Source organism: Triplophysa rosa, linkage group LG8 (assembly GCF_024868665.1).
Source record: "Triplophysa rosa linkage group LG8, Trosa_1v2, whole genome shotgun sequence".
NCBI classification, from domain to species: Eukaryota; Metazoa; Chordata; class Actinopteri; order Cypriniformes; family Nemacheilidae; genus Triplophysa; species Triplophysa rosa.
The window spans coordinates 20,578,309-20,594,274 of record NC_079897.1 but is presented as its reverse complement, the minus strand read 5'-3'; the positions used below and the strand labels follow the sequence as shown (position 1 = coordinate 20,594,274).

The window sequence follows — 15,966 nt, the reverse complement described above, 5'->3', positions numbered from 1 at the left end:
ATAAAGCATTGCGCCTGTAAGGGACAGCTATTTGTGTAATGCGTCGCAATAAAATATCGGCGGCGCGCATTTCACGCCGTCCTGTCAGAGAGCGTGTGAAATCAAGCGCGCTCCCGCCCAAAATACTGGGGATACATGCGTTTGAGAGCAAGAACGAGAACGCGCACCTGGCAGCCACACTGGGCAGATTTCCGTAGAGTCCGCCAGCCTTGCACAATACTGGAGGGAGAGGGAAGAAACGGTACGCGTTGCACAGGTGAAAATGGAGAAAGTATTAGGACTCGCTGTGGTGTCCAGTATTTTGTGCGTCGGGTCAGTTTTGGGAAAATACGTCAGAGGTATCGTCAATACAAAAGAGGTGAGCAGAGTGTTTACATTTTATACTGTTGTGCTGGTAATTCGTCATTGTTTGGCCAGGGTTTGCTGCGCATCTCCTCATGCATCTGTTATTAATGTGCGCGTGTATTTTAATGCCTCTGCATTTGATCTCATCTGGACGCCTGGTGCTTTAATATCCTTTGCCAAGATCATTACACCCTGATAATAGTGAGCTAGTGAAAGCTTACTCCATCCCAAAACGTATAACAGCCATAAAAAACTACATTTTTAACAGTGTCAACTTGAAGCGTCGAAACAGCCATCCGTTTGACACTGTCGTTACAGGTGTGCATCGACCGTTATGCTCATCTTTCTAATATATCATAATTCCGTTATAGAGGGTTTGAATATGATGATGCTGGTGTGCAAACATATTTAAGGCTGGTAGCTTGTGAGCGTGTGTTTTGTGTACGTGTGAGAGTGTGTAATCGGGATTAATGTGTGTGTTGTGTCCAAATTGAACTCCCTGCGCCCCAAACTGGCATAGAAATAACGCGCAATATAGGCAGCAACGTTCACGATTACAGTCACTTATTATATTGAAATGTGATTTTTATGAAAATGTGTCTTATTGGGGAGTTGTTTTTTTCGCATTGTGTAGCGAGCTTGCGGATAGTCTTTACAAAAAAGCTTTTGAAAAGCCTTGAAAAAAAGCAAGGGGCTATTTGATAAACTCACGGTGCAAGAACTAAATATTGGCATGAAGCAAAAAAAAGCGAGACTGAGGTAATGTAAAAGTTGGCAGTTATCTTATTTTATTGATTAAAAATTCTGTCACCAGAGAAAGATATTTGGAAGAATGCTTATAACCATACAGTTCTTGGACCCAATTGACTACCATAGGAAAAATACTTCATAATTATTATAATTAACACAAAAGAAGATATTTTGAAGAATGGAGGACAGCAAACAGTTCTGGGACACTTTTGACTACCGTTGTCGTTTTTCCTGCAGTGGTAGTCAATGGGCTCCAAGAACTGTTTGGTTACAAGCATTCGTCCAAATACCTTTCTCTGTGTTCAACCAAACAAAGAAATGTATACAGATTTGGAACAACTCTGGAGTGAGTAATTTGTGACAGGTGAACCATCCCGTTAAAGGGGAATATTTCCTGACAAAATCCATCTTCTCTATATGTTTGACCCTCACAAAGGTTTTATTTACTGACTGTCATGATGTTTCAATCAAACCTGTATGCTTTCTTTCTTTTGTGGAACACGCAAGAGGTCCATGCTTATCTTTACCAAAGAATGAAAGTGAATGTGGGTATCAAACTCCAAAAGGACAAAAAGTAAAAAAAGATGACTCATGCACTATATCTCATACCTCTTAAACTCAGCTTTGTTTGAGAGACATTGTTATTCACTAAAAATCGTGTCTTCCACCACACACCTTCGTCGCCACACATACGTATTGTATGGAAAAGATTTTCTGCTGTAAATAACTCTTTATATGTTTCAAGGATGGACATCATACAGACTGTTTCTCTATCTTTCAGACAAATATGTCAACGCAATATAATTTATGCGGGCGATCTAATTCATGTTTTTTGTCTGGCTAATGGGTAATGCAGTGCAAATCTGTTCAATAGTGTCTAAATGCTGATCTTGCTCTGTTTGAGGGGCTATGTATGAGACGGTTAAACAGTCCATTAATCTCACTTCTGTTTGTTTCCTTACAAGGTCGCTCTGTCACATTGCCATACTCATATGCACACACACACACTTGTGCTTTAAAGTTTTATCCGTTTTTTGCATGGTAACAGAAGTGCATGTACACTATTAATGTACATGCAATGATCACCCACTTGCTGAATATGCATCTGCTACATTTAACCAATCAAAGTGATATTTTACCGAAAAATGAAAATTATGTCATCATATACTTTTTGTCATTTCAAATGTATATGATTTTCTTTCTTTTGCAGAACACCAAAGAAGATATTTTGAAGATTGTTGTCAACCGTCTGGCACACATTCACTTGCATTGGTTTTGAGTCCATTTATTAGAAGTGAATGGGTGCCAGCGCTGTTCGGTTACCAGCTTTCTTCCAAATATCTTCTTTTGGTTTTTTTGCGGAAGTCATACAGGTTTGAAATGATGACAGAATGTTCATTTTTAAGTGAACTATCCCTTTAAGAGATCAGTCTACATATGTTCTAATATCTACAGAGAAAGGTGTTCTTTTGTTTTGTCATATACATTTTAAAAGTCGCAGTTTAAAAGTTTGATACCCAAACACTCAGACAGGCATTTCTGCCCCAAACTCTATCCCCAAATGTTGTTATATGGAGCAAACAGAGCAATGTTTAACCCCCTACACCGTCCACACGTTTCGGGCAAATCAACCTGCAGATGGTATAGTTATAGATCTTTATATCAAGTTAGGAGGATATTCGAACATAGAAAAAAATGGCAAACTTCACCTTTAACTGCTTGGGGATTTGATGCTCTGGTGTACGTGAGTCACAGACTCATTCCAGCACATTCTGTGAAGTAAAGTTCAGGAACAGCCCACATCTATCATGGCCAGTGGGTTGTAAAGGTAACAGTCTATGGCTGACCAGCAGCGCCAAAGGCGAATAAGACTCTTCCCTGGGGCACTCAGGTTGACGTAGGTGTGTGTGTGTGAGCGCGTGCGAGTATATTTATGTGTTGCTCCATTGTGCAACTTATGTAATGAATCATTTAAAAGCCCGATGGATCCAGGATGACATGACTAGTTGATTGGTAATTAATTCTTAATGAGGCTTAGCGAGCGGGACAGAGATCCAGAAAGACATAGTAAGGTGAGGCCGCCACTGATTCGCTAAAGTGACCGGATATACTGCATGTGGATATAGTGCTTGATTAATGTAGTGTCTATATGCTCTGTATCTTTGCCTCCCTCTGACTGCTTCAATGACTTGCAGTGTCTGTGGGGGTATAAGGCAGGTGGCAGGTATTAATAGGGGTGCTCTTTATGGCCCATTCGGCAACTCAACACACACATTCTGTTCTGCAGACAATCGACATTCATCCATTAACAGGTCTGCGACGGTACGGTTTAAGTGTACCCTTATAAACAAATACACAAATCTTATCTGAAACACCACCGCAGAGGGACAACAACGGAGGACTTTCATCTGGTACGGGTCTCAGTTGCAGAGAGAATTGCTGAGATATAAAGTCAGAGTACATATGGGCAGAAATGTGGCAGATGGGAATAAAAAAAGAACAGAATACACACATAAAAACATGGTTGTGTAAGTTTTGTGCTTTAGTTATAAATCTGAGGATAGGACGGATTGAGCGAGAGAGTTCGGTCTCTCGTGGTTTCTATAGCAGCTGCAAAGTGCAATGTGTCGCCATGACAATAGTCAGGAATTGCAATTTTTGGTTTCAGAGGTGTTTTTTCTTTTTCGGGTAGGTGTTTGTTTAACCGTCTGACTGACCGTAGGTGTATGTTTGTGTGGGCCCATTCTTATGGATACAAGGTGGTCTTTCACATGCTTGGTCACATGACTCCTGACTCGTCTTAATGATTGGTCGGGCTCAGTTCTGGGTCAGGGAGTCTTAGGGTTGCTGGCCCGTATTGTCAAGGAGACCGGTTGTTATGGAAACCACCAACAGTGCAAAGGAAGTTAATATAGACAAGGGCCTAAGAGCTGAGCCCACTTTGTGCATTCTCACGCTTCACTGACTGTGTGTGTGTCTGTCAGTGTAAGTTTGGGAGAAGGGGAATGAACGAGTATATGAGACGAGATCCAACCAAATCTATGAATACTAAACCTTATTAACCCCATGAACTATTGCGGTGCATTATGGAGGCCTTTAAATGGTTATAGGTGCATTAGATCAGATTTCATTTATGATATTAGGTGACTTTTCCTGGATGGGGTGATGTAGGCATGGGCACTCAGGGATTTTAATCAGAAGTTTACTGGTTTGATCTGTGCAAGGAGTGAATCGTGTGACCTTGAGCAAGCTCTAGGGCCAGTGCTTGATATAAGTGCGCTTAAAGTGGACAAAAGTGTCTCCTAGACCAACCAGATCATGTCTAAATAGTGAACCTTTTCAGAACTCATATAGACCGTTTCATCGGACACGCGCGCACCTGACCCCCAGTTAACATCTGGTTTGTGTTTGGCTAGTGTGTTATAATATTACTAGTTATATTTAATTTAATTTATGTAAATATTAATTTATATTATTATTTTATTGTATGATAATAGTATTAAATAAACGATTTGTTGAATTTTGTTGTATTTTCATTTTATTAAATAAACAATTTGTTTGGGTCCTGTAGTGTGGTCGCATTTAAAGAAACCGTATGGTACATTGACATCTTGCGGTTGAGCTTGATATTGGAGTCAAAAATTAAAAATATTGAAGAGACAAGTTTAGCCAAGTAACGGTTCTTCTAGGTTTTTTTATTGTTGTCGGAAATAATCTACAGGCACTCTATTGTTTGTGAATGTGTACCGGAAGTTAAGTTGGGGGTCACAAAAGTGCGCATGCGCAGTAATGTTTGTTTATGTTGTTCAGATGAAACCGTCTATAAGATACAGTATCTTATAGACGGTGCTTTTGATGCTTGCAGGGGTGTGATCAGAGTTACAGGTACAGTTTTAAATAAGCAGTGTATAAAGGCTTATATATTGACAGCCCCAGAAAAAAATTAAGAGACTCCAGTTTTGTCTTTAATCAGCATTTCTACGTGTATTGTGGCAATTCCAGTCCAGCATCTGTTGAAATTCAACAGAAACAAACCTCAAGAATGACATAATGTCATTCTACCAGCAATGTAAAAGACTGAGGTATTTTATATTATAAATATGAATAATATAAAAATAACGGAGTGTCTATTTACACTGAGTACAAATAGCCCGCCTTGTTGGCAGAGACTATTTGCACTAGCTCTGCCCACCAATATGTGATTGTAATAGAGAAAGTGTAAAAACGACGCCATTTCAAACAGTGACTCTAGTGGTGTAAGGTGTAAAGTCTGTATATAGCTTTGGTACTGGAGACTGGGGTTCTAATCCACCTCTCGCTGAAAGCACTCTTTTATCTTTTTCTATCACATTACAGATCATAAAGGCATTTGTTTTCAATAAAATTGATTTAAGACTTAAAATTCATTTTTATTCATAAAGTTTTGGTTTAGGGTAAGGTTAGGGGTAGTAGTGCTATAATATTTCAATACATTGCCATCATTTAAATATTTTTTTATAAATAATATAATGATTTACACTCCGTTATTATTGCATAATGTTTAATGCACAACAATACGGAGGTGCAAATAGTAACGTTATCTGCCATAATTTTAAAGTACCAATAGCATCTAACTACTATTTCTACTTAATCCAAAGAAAATACAGTTATTTTTGGTTAGTGTAAGTAGCATATCGATAAGAAATGCTGCTATTTTCACTTAGTGTAAACAGAACCTACTGCTATTTAAACTTAGTGTAAATAGCATCTGTTGCTATTTTCACTTATGGCCGCTGCCATAAAATAATAGCCTATTCTTAACTGTTTGTATTTAAAATGTTTGCTGTCGCACCATCGGACAAGCGGTACAGTTTACCCATCTGCAAGCATTGCACATTTTTTGTAATTTGGACCAGTTTGTCCTGTTTCAGTTTACTGCAAACTCATGCAACTAAAAATTTAATTTGGAATTTGGTAGAAATGTTGACACTATTTCACAGAATGAAACAAAAATGATAATGTTACTTAAACACATACATATAAATAGTAAATTCAGAAAAACTGAATCCACTTACTATATATTTTTTTTCTGTTTCCCTTCCCCTCTTCACAGGACTGGGTGTTTCTAACAAGGTTTTGCTTCCTAACTGATTTTGGCCGATTGGACTTTAGGTTCCGATACCCTAAGGTAAGATTGCATTATACCTCTGAGTAACTGAATTACAGTTGTTGTCTTTCCTGATCACATACATTCAACAAATACATTTGTTTCCAGCTGCATTATATATTTTTTTGTTTATTTCATTACAAACACTCAAAGTTTTATTTCCGTTGTGTTTATTCATTTTATTTCCAAGCATTAAACACTGTAAGAACACTGTAAATAGTTTAACCCAGCGGCGCTCGATCCTGATCTCCCCACCTTTCTGCAAAGTTTACGTTCCAATCCTAATGAAACAAACGTGAAGCAGCTGATCACAATATTAAAGTTCACTTAAAATGACATGCAGGTGTGTGGGAGTGTTGTTAGAAGCAAACTCTTCGGGAAGGTACATCTCCTGATGCAGGATTGAGCGCCTCTTGTCCAATATAAAGCTATATAAATTGATTTGTTATCAGACTTATATCTTCTTTCTGTATTTGTCAGCCATTTATCAGTACAGTTAATCTCTCTCTCCCTTGTCTCTCTTTCCCCCTCTTTTTTCATCCCTCTGTCTGTCTGTCCGTCTCTGTCTTATTTCTCTGAAAGTCCCGTTGCTGTCAGAACATATTGCTGTACTTTGATGAAAGCTCTCAGTGGCCATCTGTCTACAAGAGTCTGGACAAGGTGAGACATAGACTGACAGATCCTGTGTCTGTGTGTGAAAATACTGCATGTACTGACAAACTGTGTCTATGTGTGTATGAACAGAGTCCAAGTGCATGAACAGCACATTATTGAGGGCTTCAAAACTAGAAAGTGTAAAGATTAAAAGAGATATGTCAGCAATGCCCTATGGATTAAGAGCCCACTGCATGGTCCAAAATGCATGCTGTCAGTGCATGTTTGCGTTAATATACTGTATATCCAGGATTTTTCCTTCCATGTAGCAAAATCTGCATAATCTGCCACTTAAAGCAATAGTTCGGCAAAAGATGAAAGTTCTTTGATCATTTACTCACTCTCGTGCCTTCCCAAATCTGTATGACTTTCTTTCTTCTGCAGAACACAAGAGACAATATTTTGAAGAATGTAGATAACCAAACAACATTAGCTCGTATTGACTTTCATTGTATGGACACAAAACCTTTTTTTTGTCAAAATATCATCTTTAGTTTTCCACAGAAAAAGTGTCATATACAGGTTTTAAGGGTGAATAAATGATGACATTATTTCTGGGTGAACGAACACTTTAACACTTGTTGTAGGGTGTTTTGAAATGTGTGTTTGGAAGCACACATTTATGTGACTGTTTATTTGCAGGACTGTTATCAAAAAGAATCAGTATTGAGGCCTGAAAACAACCAAGTCATCAACCTGACCACCAGCTACACCTGGTCTGGCTGTGTGGTAAGAAACCATTTTCATGCCTAATATACTGTACTTGTTTGTGTCTGTGCGAAGTGATTTTGCAAAAAACTTGATCCCACTTTCGGTTGAGACAGTGTAGCTCTGTTGAGCCACTGAAATACAGTAAGCACTGTTGAAGACACCACAATGTTTACCTTTTTTTTGTGAAAATGATAAGTCTTTTGATTTGAGAAAAAAAGTAATATTTTAACCCTAAAAATGATACATCTTTAACCAGTGTTGCAGGTTCTATACTAAACAACATATTTTGGGTCTGTCTCTGTCAGGTTGAAACAGAGGGCAATGAGGACATGCTGAGTTGTGTAGGAGGTCGAAGTTTTCGTTCAGTCCGAGAGAGATGGTGGTACATCGCGCTCAGCAAGTGCGGCGTAAGTGCTAACAATAAACTTTAATAGTAGCGTTAAAGGGATAGTTCACCAAAAAATGAAAATTCTGTCATCATTTACTTACCCTTATGTAGTTTCATACCTGTATAAATCACTTTGTTCCGGTGAACACAGAGAAAGATATTTGGAAGAATGTTTGTCATTTTCAGTTCCGGGACATCATTGACTACCATTGTAGGAAGAATTAAATGGTAGTCAAAGGTGCCCGAGAACTCTTTGTTTTCCTAATTCTTCAAAATATCTCATTATGTGTTCAACAGAACAAAAAAAATACAATATTTATTTTCCTACTATGGCATGAGAAGTCCCAGAACTGAAAATTGCTAACATTCTTCCAAATATCTTTCTCTGTGTTCATTGGAACAAATACATTTATACAGGTTTGACATTTATGACAGATTTTTCATTTTTGGATGAAGTATATATACTTTAAATACTGAATGCGTAAAAGCCTGATGGATTATTTCCTGCCGAATGTCTAGTGTTCTCATGGTTTTGGTTCTATTTTTTATATCTTAAAATCTGTACATTTTGGTCGATTTTAACATTAAACAGTATATCTGCCATATATGATTTGTATAATATACACAGGTCACTGATTTGTTTGACTACTTTTGTACATCATGGAAAATATGCCCTGTATGTCAGAAGTTGGTACACAATTTAAAGGGACTTTAGCCGGTTATATGGGACAAAATTTAAAGGGTTGTTCATGAACGTAGGCAGGCTGATAGACACGCCACTAAATCCTGTTGGACTGAAGTTAAGCATTGTCTCCTTGCATTGTCGCTATGGGAGCTTCTCTGTGCCTGCTGCCAATTTCTCTTCTGTCTCCCTTGTACTTCCTTTCTCATTGCCCAGTCTTACATATCTGAACCTCCGGGCTTGTGTTACAGGCTTTGATTACTCACTTCTGCCTTTCGTGCTCATTCACTTTGCATCTAACGTCCTTTCCCCGTGCCTCTCGCACTCCATATCTTTGTGCAGCTCTCTCTCGCCTCTCCATCTCTGGCCACATTGATTTTGTGATAGGCCATGCTTCATGCTCCTCACCCTTTTGATGGAGAGAGGGAGAGAGAATGGGTTTTTCCTGCCAAGTGAAATCAAAGTGTTTCTCTTTTATTAAGCCGGCCAAAATCCTCTCAACAGCTAGAAACTCTGCTGCTTTGAAGTCTTTTATAGCGTAAGATCTATTTGTGCACTCTGTGTTTGTATGGCTCTCTCCGGCTCCCCGCTCGCTTTAACGCTCTCTTCGTTTTGCACCTCCTGCTCTTGTCTCCTCTAAACTCAATCTTTTTTTTGCTTTACCGTGTACCGCAGGGAGATGGGCTGCAGCTGGAATATGAAATGACATTAACCAACGGACAGTCGTTCTGGACCCAGCATTTCTCAGCAGATGAATTTGGTGAGACAAATTCTGAGAAATGTAATATTCCATCAAAAGCTGACAACGTGTACATGTAGGCTACATAAAAAAAAATGTAACGTAAAAACAGTCTATTTTAGTAATTCAACTATAGAAGTCAAAAATGCTTCATTTATGATTTTAAAAGAGTCTAATAAAATGCTTTATTTCTGTTTCAGGCATCCTGGAGACTGACATCACATTCCTGGTCATATTTGCTTTTGTGTTTACACTGTCTTGTTACTTTGCTTGTAAGTTTTAATGTCCTGGATGTACTGTATAACAGCCTCGATTCTATTCATCTCGGTACATCATTTGCAAACCTTATTATTCAGAGCTAAATTGGATGATATTTTTAGCCATCTCCTCCACATAAACAAATGTTATGGTGCATCTCTGCTTTTAGTCTCTCCGCTTTTAGTAATCCATCTCTCCTAAATCTCTCTCTTTGTAATTCTTTAAGATAATTTAAAGGGAAGACAGCTGCTCCACACCACCTATAAGATGTTTATGACTGCGGCTGGAGTCGAGGGTGAGAACGACCACTGTACACGCCTGCTCCACACAAACACACATTACTTTTAAGACACTGCCGTTTGCATCACTGGATGCCTGACAGTATCTCTTGTCTCCTTCTTCTTTATGTCTTCCTTATCTCCTCCTCACATTCCGCTCCTGTCTTTGGCCTCTTGTTGCTGCTTCCACTGTGACGTATATCTTTTCTCTCTTATCTCCATGCCTCTCTCTCTGATTCCTTTCTCCCAGTGTTGAGCCTGCTCTTCTTTTGCTTTTACTGGGGTCTTTATGCCAGGGATGGCGTCGGGAACGGCAGCCTGAAGATATTAGGTGAGGAAAGCACTGTAATGTACAGTCAGACAGTCGTTAATGCAGAATAAACCTTGACCGAGCCCCTGCACAAACCTCTTGTATCATCCTGAAGGGGTCTATTTTTGTGATAATGACAAGCTGACTGTAAATGATTCTGATTACTACATGGATACTTGCTAAATAAATAACTACATTGACATGAATTATTCATTTTTATTTTATGTTTGCATTATTGGAAAATTATAGTGCTGTCAAATTAATCAGTTCGCGATGAATCCGTTCCAAAATAAATGTGCGTGTTTATTATAATATAAATATATGTATAGCATATAATTGAGATTTATACGTCATATGAAAGTTGAATAAATAAGCTTTTTATATGCTCTCCTACTTGTAAGTCGCTTTGGATAAAAGCGTCTGCCAAATGAATAAATAATACTTAAACAGTGCTTTTGCATCCTCTTTATAGCTATAAATCCTTACTCTCCATTCATTGTATTTGCACAATAAAAGCAACTAGAAAAATCCTGCAAAATTCTGGTAGTGCATCCACTTTTTTGTGCCCCGGCAACGTGTGTGACTGCAAATATCCTTAAATGCTGACCCGATTTCAGCACTAACAATTTGATAGCGTAACCTACTTGTGGTCACCTCTCTAACTCTCAACGGGACTTTTCCTCTCACCAGGGAAATTACTCTTTTCCGTGAGCTTCCTGATTTTCCTGCTCATGCTGATTCTCTTGGGAAAGGGATTCACAGTTACCAGGTAGGGAGTCTCTTACTTGTCCCCTAATGTGGTTAATGATTTACAAGACTAATCATGCTAATGTGACCCGGCTGTCAGAGACATGCATCTGTCAAATACTGTGAACCACTGAGTGACACTCATCACAGGCCATCTACTGTTTGTCACCCAGGGCAAGAATAAGCCACAGTGGGTCTGTCAAACTGTCCATTTATATGACGGTGTACACCATCACCTACATAATTCTCTTCATATACGAAGCAGAGGTAAGATTTAATGTCTTTTTCTTTATGGTTTTACAGATTGATGATTCTTTTATAATGCACAATACTTACTAGTATTTCCTGCATCCCATGACCAACAGTAAATATTCATTGATTATGAATGACTTGATTGTAAATAAATAATTAATTAAAGGAGCAATGTGGAGATTCTATAGCGGCATCTAGCGGTGAGGTTGTGAATTGCAATCAACAGCTCACTCCACCCCTCCACTTCAAAGCACTATGGTGGTTGCACAACACTAAGATGTCCTCACGTTTCCCCTTCTTTGCCGAAGGAGATAACGTATTTACGAAATGCGCTCTGTAGAGCAGTTTGTCCGTTTAGGGCTACTGTAGAAACAACATGGCAAATTCCATGTAAGGGAATTCCATGATAGAAATTTTATTCTTAGGTAATAAAAACATAACGCTTCATTAGGTAAGGTCTTTATACACCTCTGAAAACATAGTTACAGTATGTATATTATATTGCATTTCTGTCAATAGATCCTCCAAAAAATTATACACAGCACCTTTAAGGAATAAGCAGTAAAAGCAAATCTACTCTGTAAAAAAACTGAATTTTATTGTTATTTTTACAGATTTTTTGCACATAATTTAAAAATTATATAAAAATATGAAATTTTACAGTTTTATTAACAGATATTTCAGTTTTTTTGAAATACGATCAAAAAACGTCAAGTTACAGAAAAATACTGCAAATTTACAAGAAAAACGGAAAAAAACATGTAATTTTACAAAAACGTTTTATTATTACGATATATTTCTGGCGACCCAGCTGCCGGAAAATGTCCGTTTTTTTATGGGATTTTTTGTCTAATTTTGAAATGCAGTCAAAAACCGTCAAATTACCAAGACGGCAAATTTACAAGAAAAACCATTGAAAACTTTCTTTTTTTATGGGATTTTTTACAGTGTAGGGTGACCAACTCAAGTATATGTACTTTTTCTTCAAAACCCAATGTCACCCATATATTAAAACGCAGAAGGCTCCATCATAGATAGATAACCACAGCATATAAAACAAAAATTAAATACCAAAAATGTAGCCGTTCATGTCATATTTCCATATTACCTAATGTGTAACAGTCTCATTTTCTCTGTTGACTCTATGCCATGCTGCACCCTACTGCTAGTCTATACATAATGTTAGGCTATGAGATGGAGTTACTCAGTATGAGCATGTCGTTCTGCTGTAATGGAACCCGGCAGATAGAGGGATAGATAAAGAGACGGATATAGAGAGTGACCCATTTGTAGAGAGACAGGTGTGCGTTGTATCAGAGAGGACCTCCTATTGCATCTTCTGTTAATGTCACCTTTTGCTCTAATACAGCTTTAGGTGTTTGGATTTGATGAACGTTACATCGGTTTCCTCTCATGCAGCCTAACAGATTTGTGTCATGGTTGGATTTAAAACCATCAATCAAACAGATGGGATGCCAAGTGCAGGTGATTTCACCGCTCTCTGCTGTGTTTGTAGTTCTTTGATCCAGGCGAGGTGCTGTATGCTTATGACAGCCCCGCAGGGTACGGTCTAATGGGTCTGCAGCTTCTCGCATACGTATGGTTCTGCTACGCCGTTCTGGTGTCCCTCAAACACTACCCTGAAAAACAACCTTTCTACATCCCCTTCTTTACAGCGTACACTCTGTGGTGAGTTCAGAAAATGTTTGTGCATTTGGCAGATGCTTTTATCTATTGTACATTTGTATCATTTTATCAGTGTGCATTTCCATGGGGATCAAAGACATCAAGATATCAGCATCATGCTTTAGCTACAGATCTATTATTGTTAGGGTTGTCAGTTGATTTAAATATGCACTCGCTACTGATTTCATATAGGGGGGAGTGCAATAATACATGAAGTTCAACAATACATGAAATTCAACAAATTATGCACAGTTGATGACACATCTTGATGAATATGTGCTTGTCATCCCATCCATTGCTTTAGTTGTCACTGTTGCTCTAGCTGTTTCTATTTTTCCACCCTTAGGTTTTTTGCTGTGCCAGTCATGGCTCTTATTGCCAACTTTGGCATCCCTCGCTGGGCCAGGGAGAAGATTGTCAACGGCATCCAACTCGGCATCCATCTCTATGCTCATGTTGTCTTTCTGGTATGTTTTTTGTTTATTGATTCCCTATTAAATAAAATGATTTCAGACATGAACCAAATGTGACTAACACTGTGATTTCAGGCAATCACACGTCCATCAGCAGCCAATAAGAACTTCCCTTACCACGTACGGACGTCTCAGATAGGGATCCTGCTCTCCAGTCCCAAAGGCATGGGGGCAGAGAGCTTTCCTCATCATGCCTATGGGAACAGCTCCTTTCTAGGAGACTCTCAGCCAAACTTCACAGAGCTCTTTTCCATTCACTCAGTGAGTATTTGAATGTTGTAGGGAAAAAAAACTGAACTAACGTTCAAGAAATTACTGTTAAATTCATACATTTTCATGATCAGATAATCTGGCAGGACAGTAATAGAATAACGCAGTTTCATAAATCATGTTTACCTATTAAGGATCCTGTTAAGACCATCGATGAGACGGTGGCCCGGAAGGGACAGGAAGTGCCAAGGAACAGTGAGCATAAGATCATCACAACAACCGCAGACCTGACGTCCACATTTTCCCCTCTTCCTCCTCCCATACCGCCTCGTAGCTCCGCCCACTCCCCCCCTCCGCCTCGATTAACGTCCCATTTCACTGAGTATTTTAGTATGCAAGGGGCCACAAGGATGGGTTCCAATGCCTAGAGCAGGCCGTAAAGGATTGGGCATGCAGAGAAGAGACGCAACAAGAATATCTACTTTTGAGTGTTGAGAAAAGAGTTAAATATTTCAATAGTTTCGATTGACGCAAGAGGGAAGCCATTTTCAAAAAGTTACCAAAACATATGTATCTTTGAATTTGTAAAGAGAAATACGAGCTGCTTGAACAAAGAGAGACGTAGAGGGAGAGGGCAGGAACCCGCTCACTCGGCACCTAAAAAATAAGAAGCAATAAATATTTCAGCGAGTGTCCAGAGAGTCATTGGAGAAGCAGAGATAATATATAGGCAGTGCAATAGAGTGACCGGAGACAACAGCGAATCTAGAGTATAGTTATTTAAAGCTTAATGTGAATAGGATAGCGATGTGTACAGTAACAGAACAGTACAATGAACACTTTACCTATTTTATAATGCTTCGTTCATTTCAAGTGGTGCCGTTACTATATGAATTTACATAATGAAAAAGAACAGCAGTGAGACATTTTTATGTTTTTTTTTTTGAGAATTTATTAACACATTTTGTCTGTAAAGTTCAGATCATTTAGGATTTATATTTTTATTCACATTGAATATAGCTAGATACTTTGCAAACATATTAAACTGCAAGTTAACTGTGGAAAACTAGGCAGTATTTGTATACCATGCATGTTTGTGCTTTGTCTACAGTACATTCTGATATATTCTGTGTAATTTTGGGTGTGCCTAGTTTTCAGAAATAAAGGTGAAGTATGTAATTTTTGCTAAAATACGATCAAATAGATTGCTAAACAGAATTAACCGCAAGTAAGCCATTTGTTGGTTTATACAAAGTGTCAGTTGCTATGTTTGACTCAAGTGTATTTTCAACTTCATTCGAAGAGGTTTTCAGATAACATGGTTGCAATGTCAGAATATGCATACCCTGCCCTAAGAAATACTCAGTATTTGACACGAGAAAAGGCAAACACAATTGACATACTGCTTCTACTGAAATTCCTGTCCCATAAGGCCACGGCACATTATTTCCTCATGGAATTCAGAAAATACATCTTCAGCCTCTAACATTGTATTTTCAGATTTCAAAAACAAAAATGTTAATTGTGAACTTGACTAATCTCTGTATGAGTGTTATTATTGAGTTCAGATTCAATTTACACCTTTATTACACAAAATGTTGACCACAGCTGTTAATCAGTCTACAAGGGTTGTCGTAATGCTTGTGTACTTTAGTTTCCCATGAAAATATAACTACTCTTTCGATACACTTTGTATTAACTGCATGGAGCACTTTACTGTTTATACACGTATTTCGTTACCATTGGTGTCCCTTGTAAATGCAACCATATTGCAATACAGTAAATTATTACCACCTTTTATAATGTACTGTACAGATAAAATGTTTTATCTGTAGAAGTCCCTTCCCCACTGTTGTATTTATTTTTCCACATATTTTTTGCAAATGTTATGCATTTTACCATATACTAGACAATACATCTGAAATTAACCTGCTTTAAATATATTTCTGTTATGTACATAACGGCACATTTCAAATATGTTTTTAGGGGAACCCAACTTGAATCAGTGGATTTATTTTAAACCAGTGCATTTTTACATGCTGACTTGAGCTAACTGGAAGCCACCAAAAAACAGGTTACTTTAAAAGGCTTTGGCATGATTTTTCTATCGCTTGAGTGAGTGTGCGCACAAAGCAAAGGGAGAGAGCACACGTTTTGAATATATGATATTAGCACAGCACATTGGGGAGCACAGAGAGATCAAGTTAAGCACATTTCTGTTGCACTGTTCATACTGAATGGAATGCATTTCAAAGTGTCAAATGACTTTGCAGTACATACTCCTTTTGCCAAATTAAAATGCTTTTGTTATACTGTAACGGCACATTTGTCTGTTTT

General features: G+C 38.2%; 1 protein-coding gene across 1 annotated transcript; it reads left to right on the top strand.

Moving 5' to 3' along the window:
- Nucleotides 1-103: 103 nt before the first annotated feature.
- On the top strand, nt 104-15,947 carry tmem145 (transmembrane protein 145). The gene is made up of 15 exons (XM_057339386.1): nt 104-358; nt 6,188-6,262; nt 6,824-6,901; nt 7,538-7,624; nt 7,912-8,013; nt 9,352-9,436; nt 9,616-9,687; nt 9,900-9,968; nt 10,202-10,282; nt 10,952-11,030; nt 11,182-11,275; nt 12,777-12,949; nt 13,293-13,413; nt 13,495-13,680; nt 13,824-15,947. Exons 1-15 carry the CDS (start codon nt 263-265, stop codon nt 14,055-14,057), a joined length of 1,632 nt encoding a protein of 543 aa, XP_057195369.1. The 5' UTR covers nt 104-262; the 3' UTR covers nt 14,058-15,947.
- The last annotated feature ends 19 nt before the right edge of the window (nt 15,948-15,966 follow it).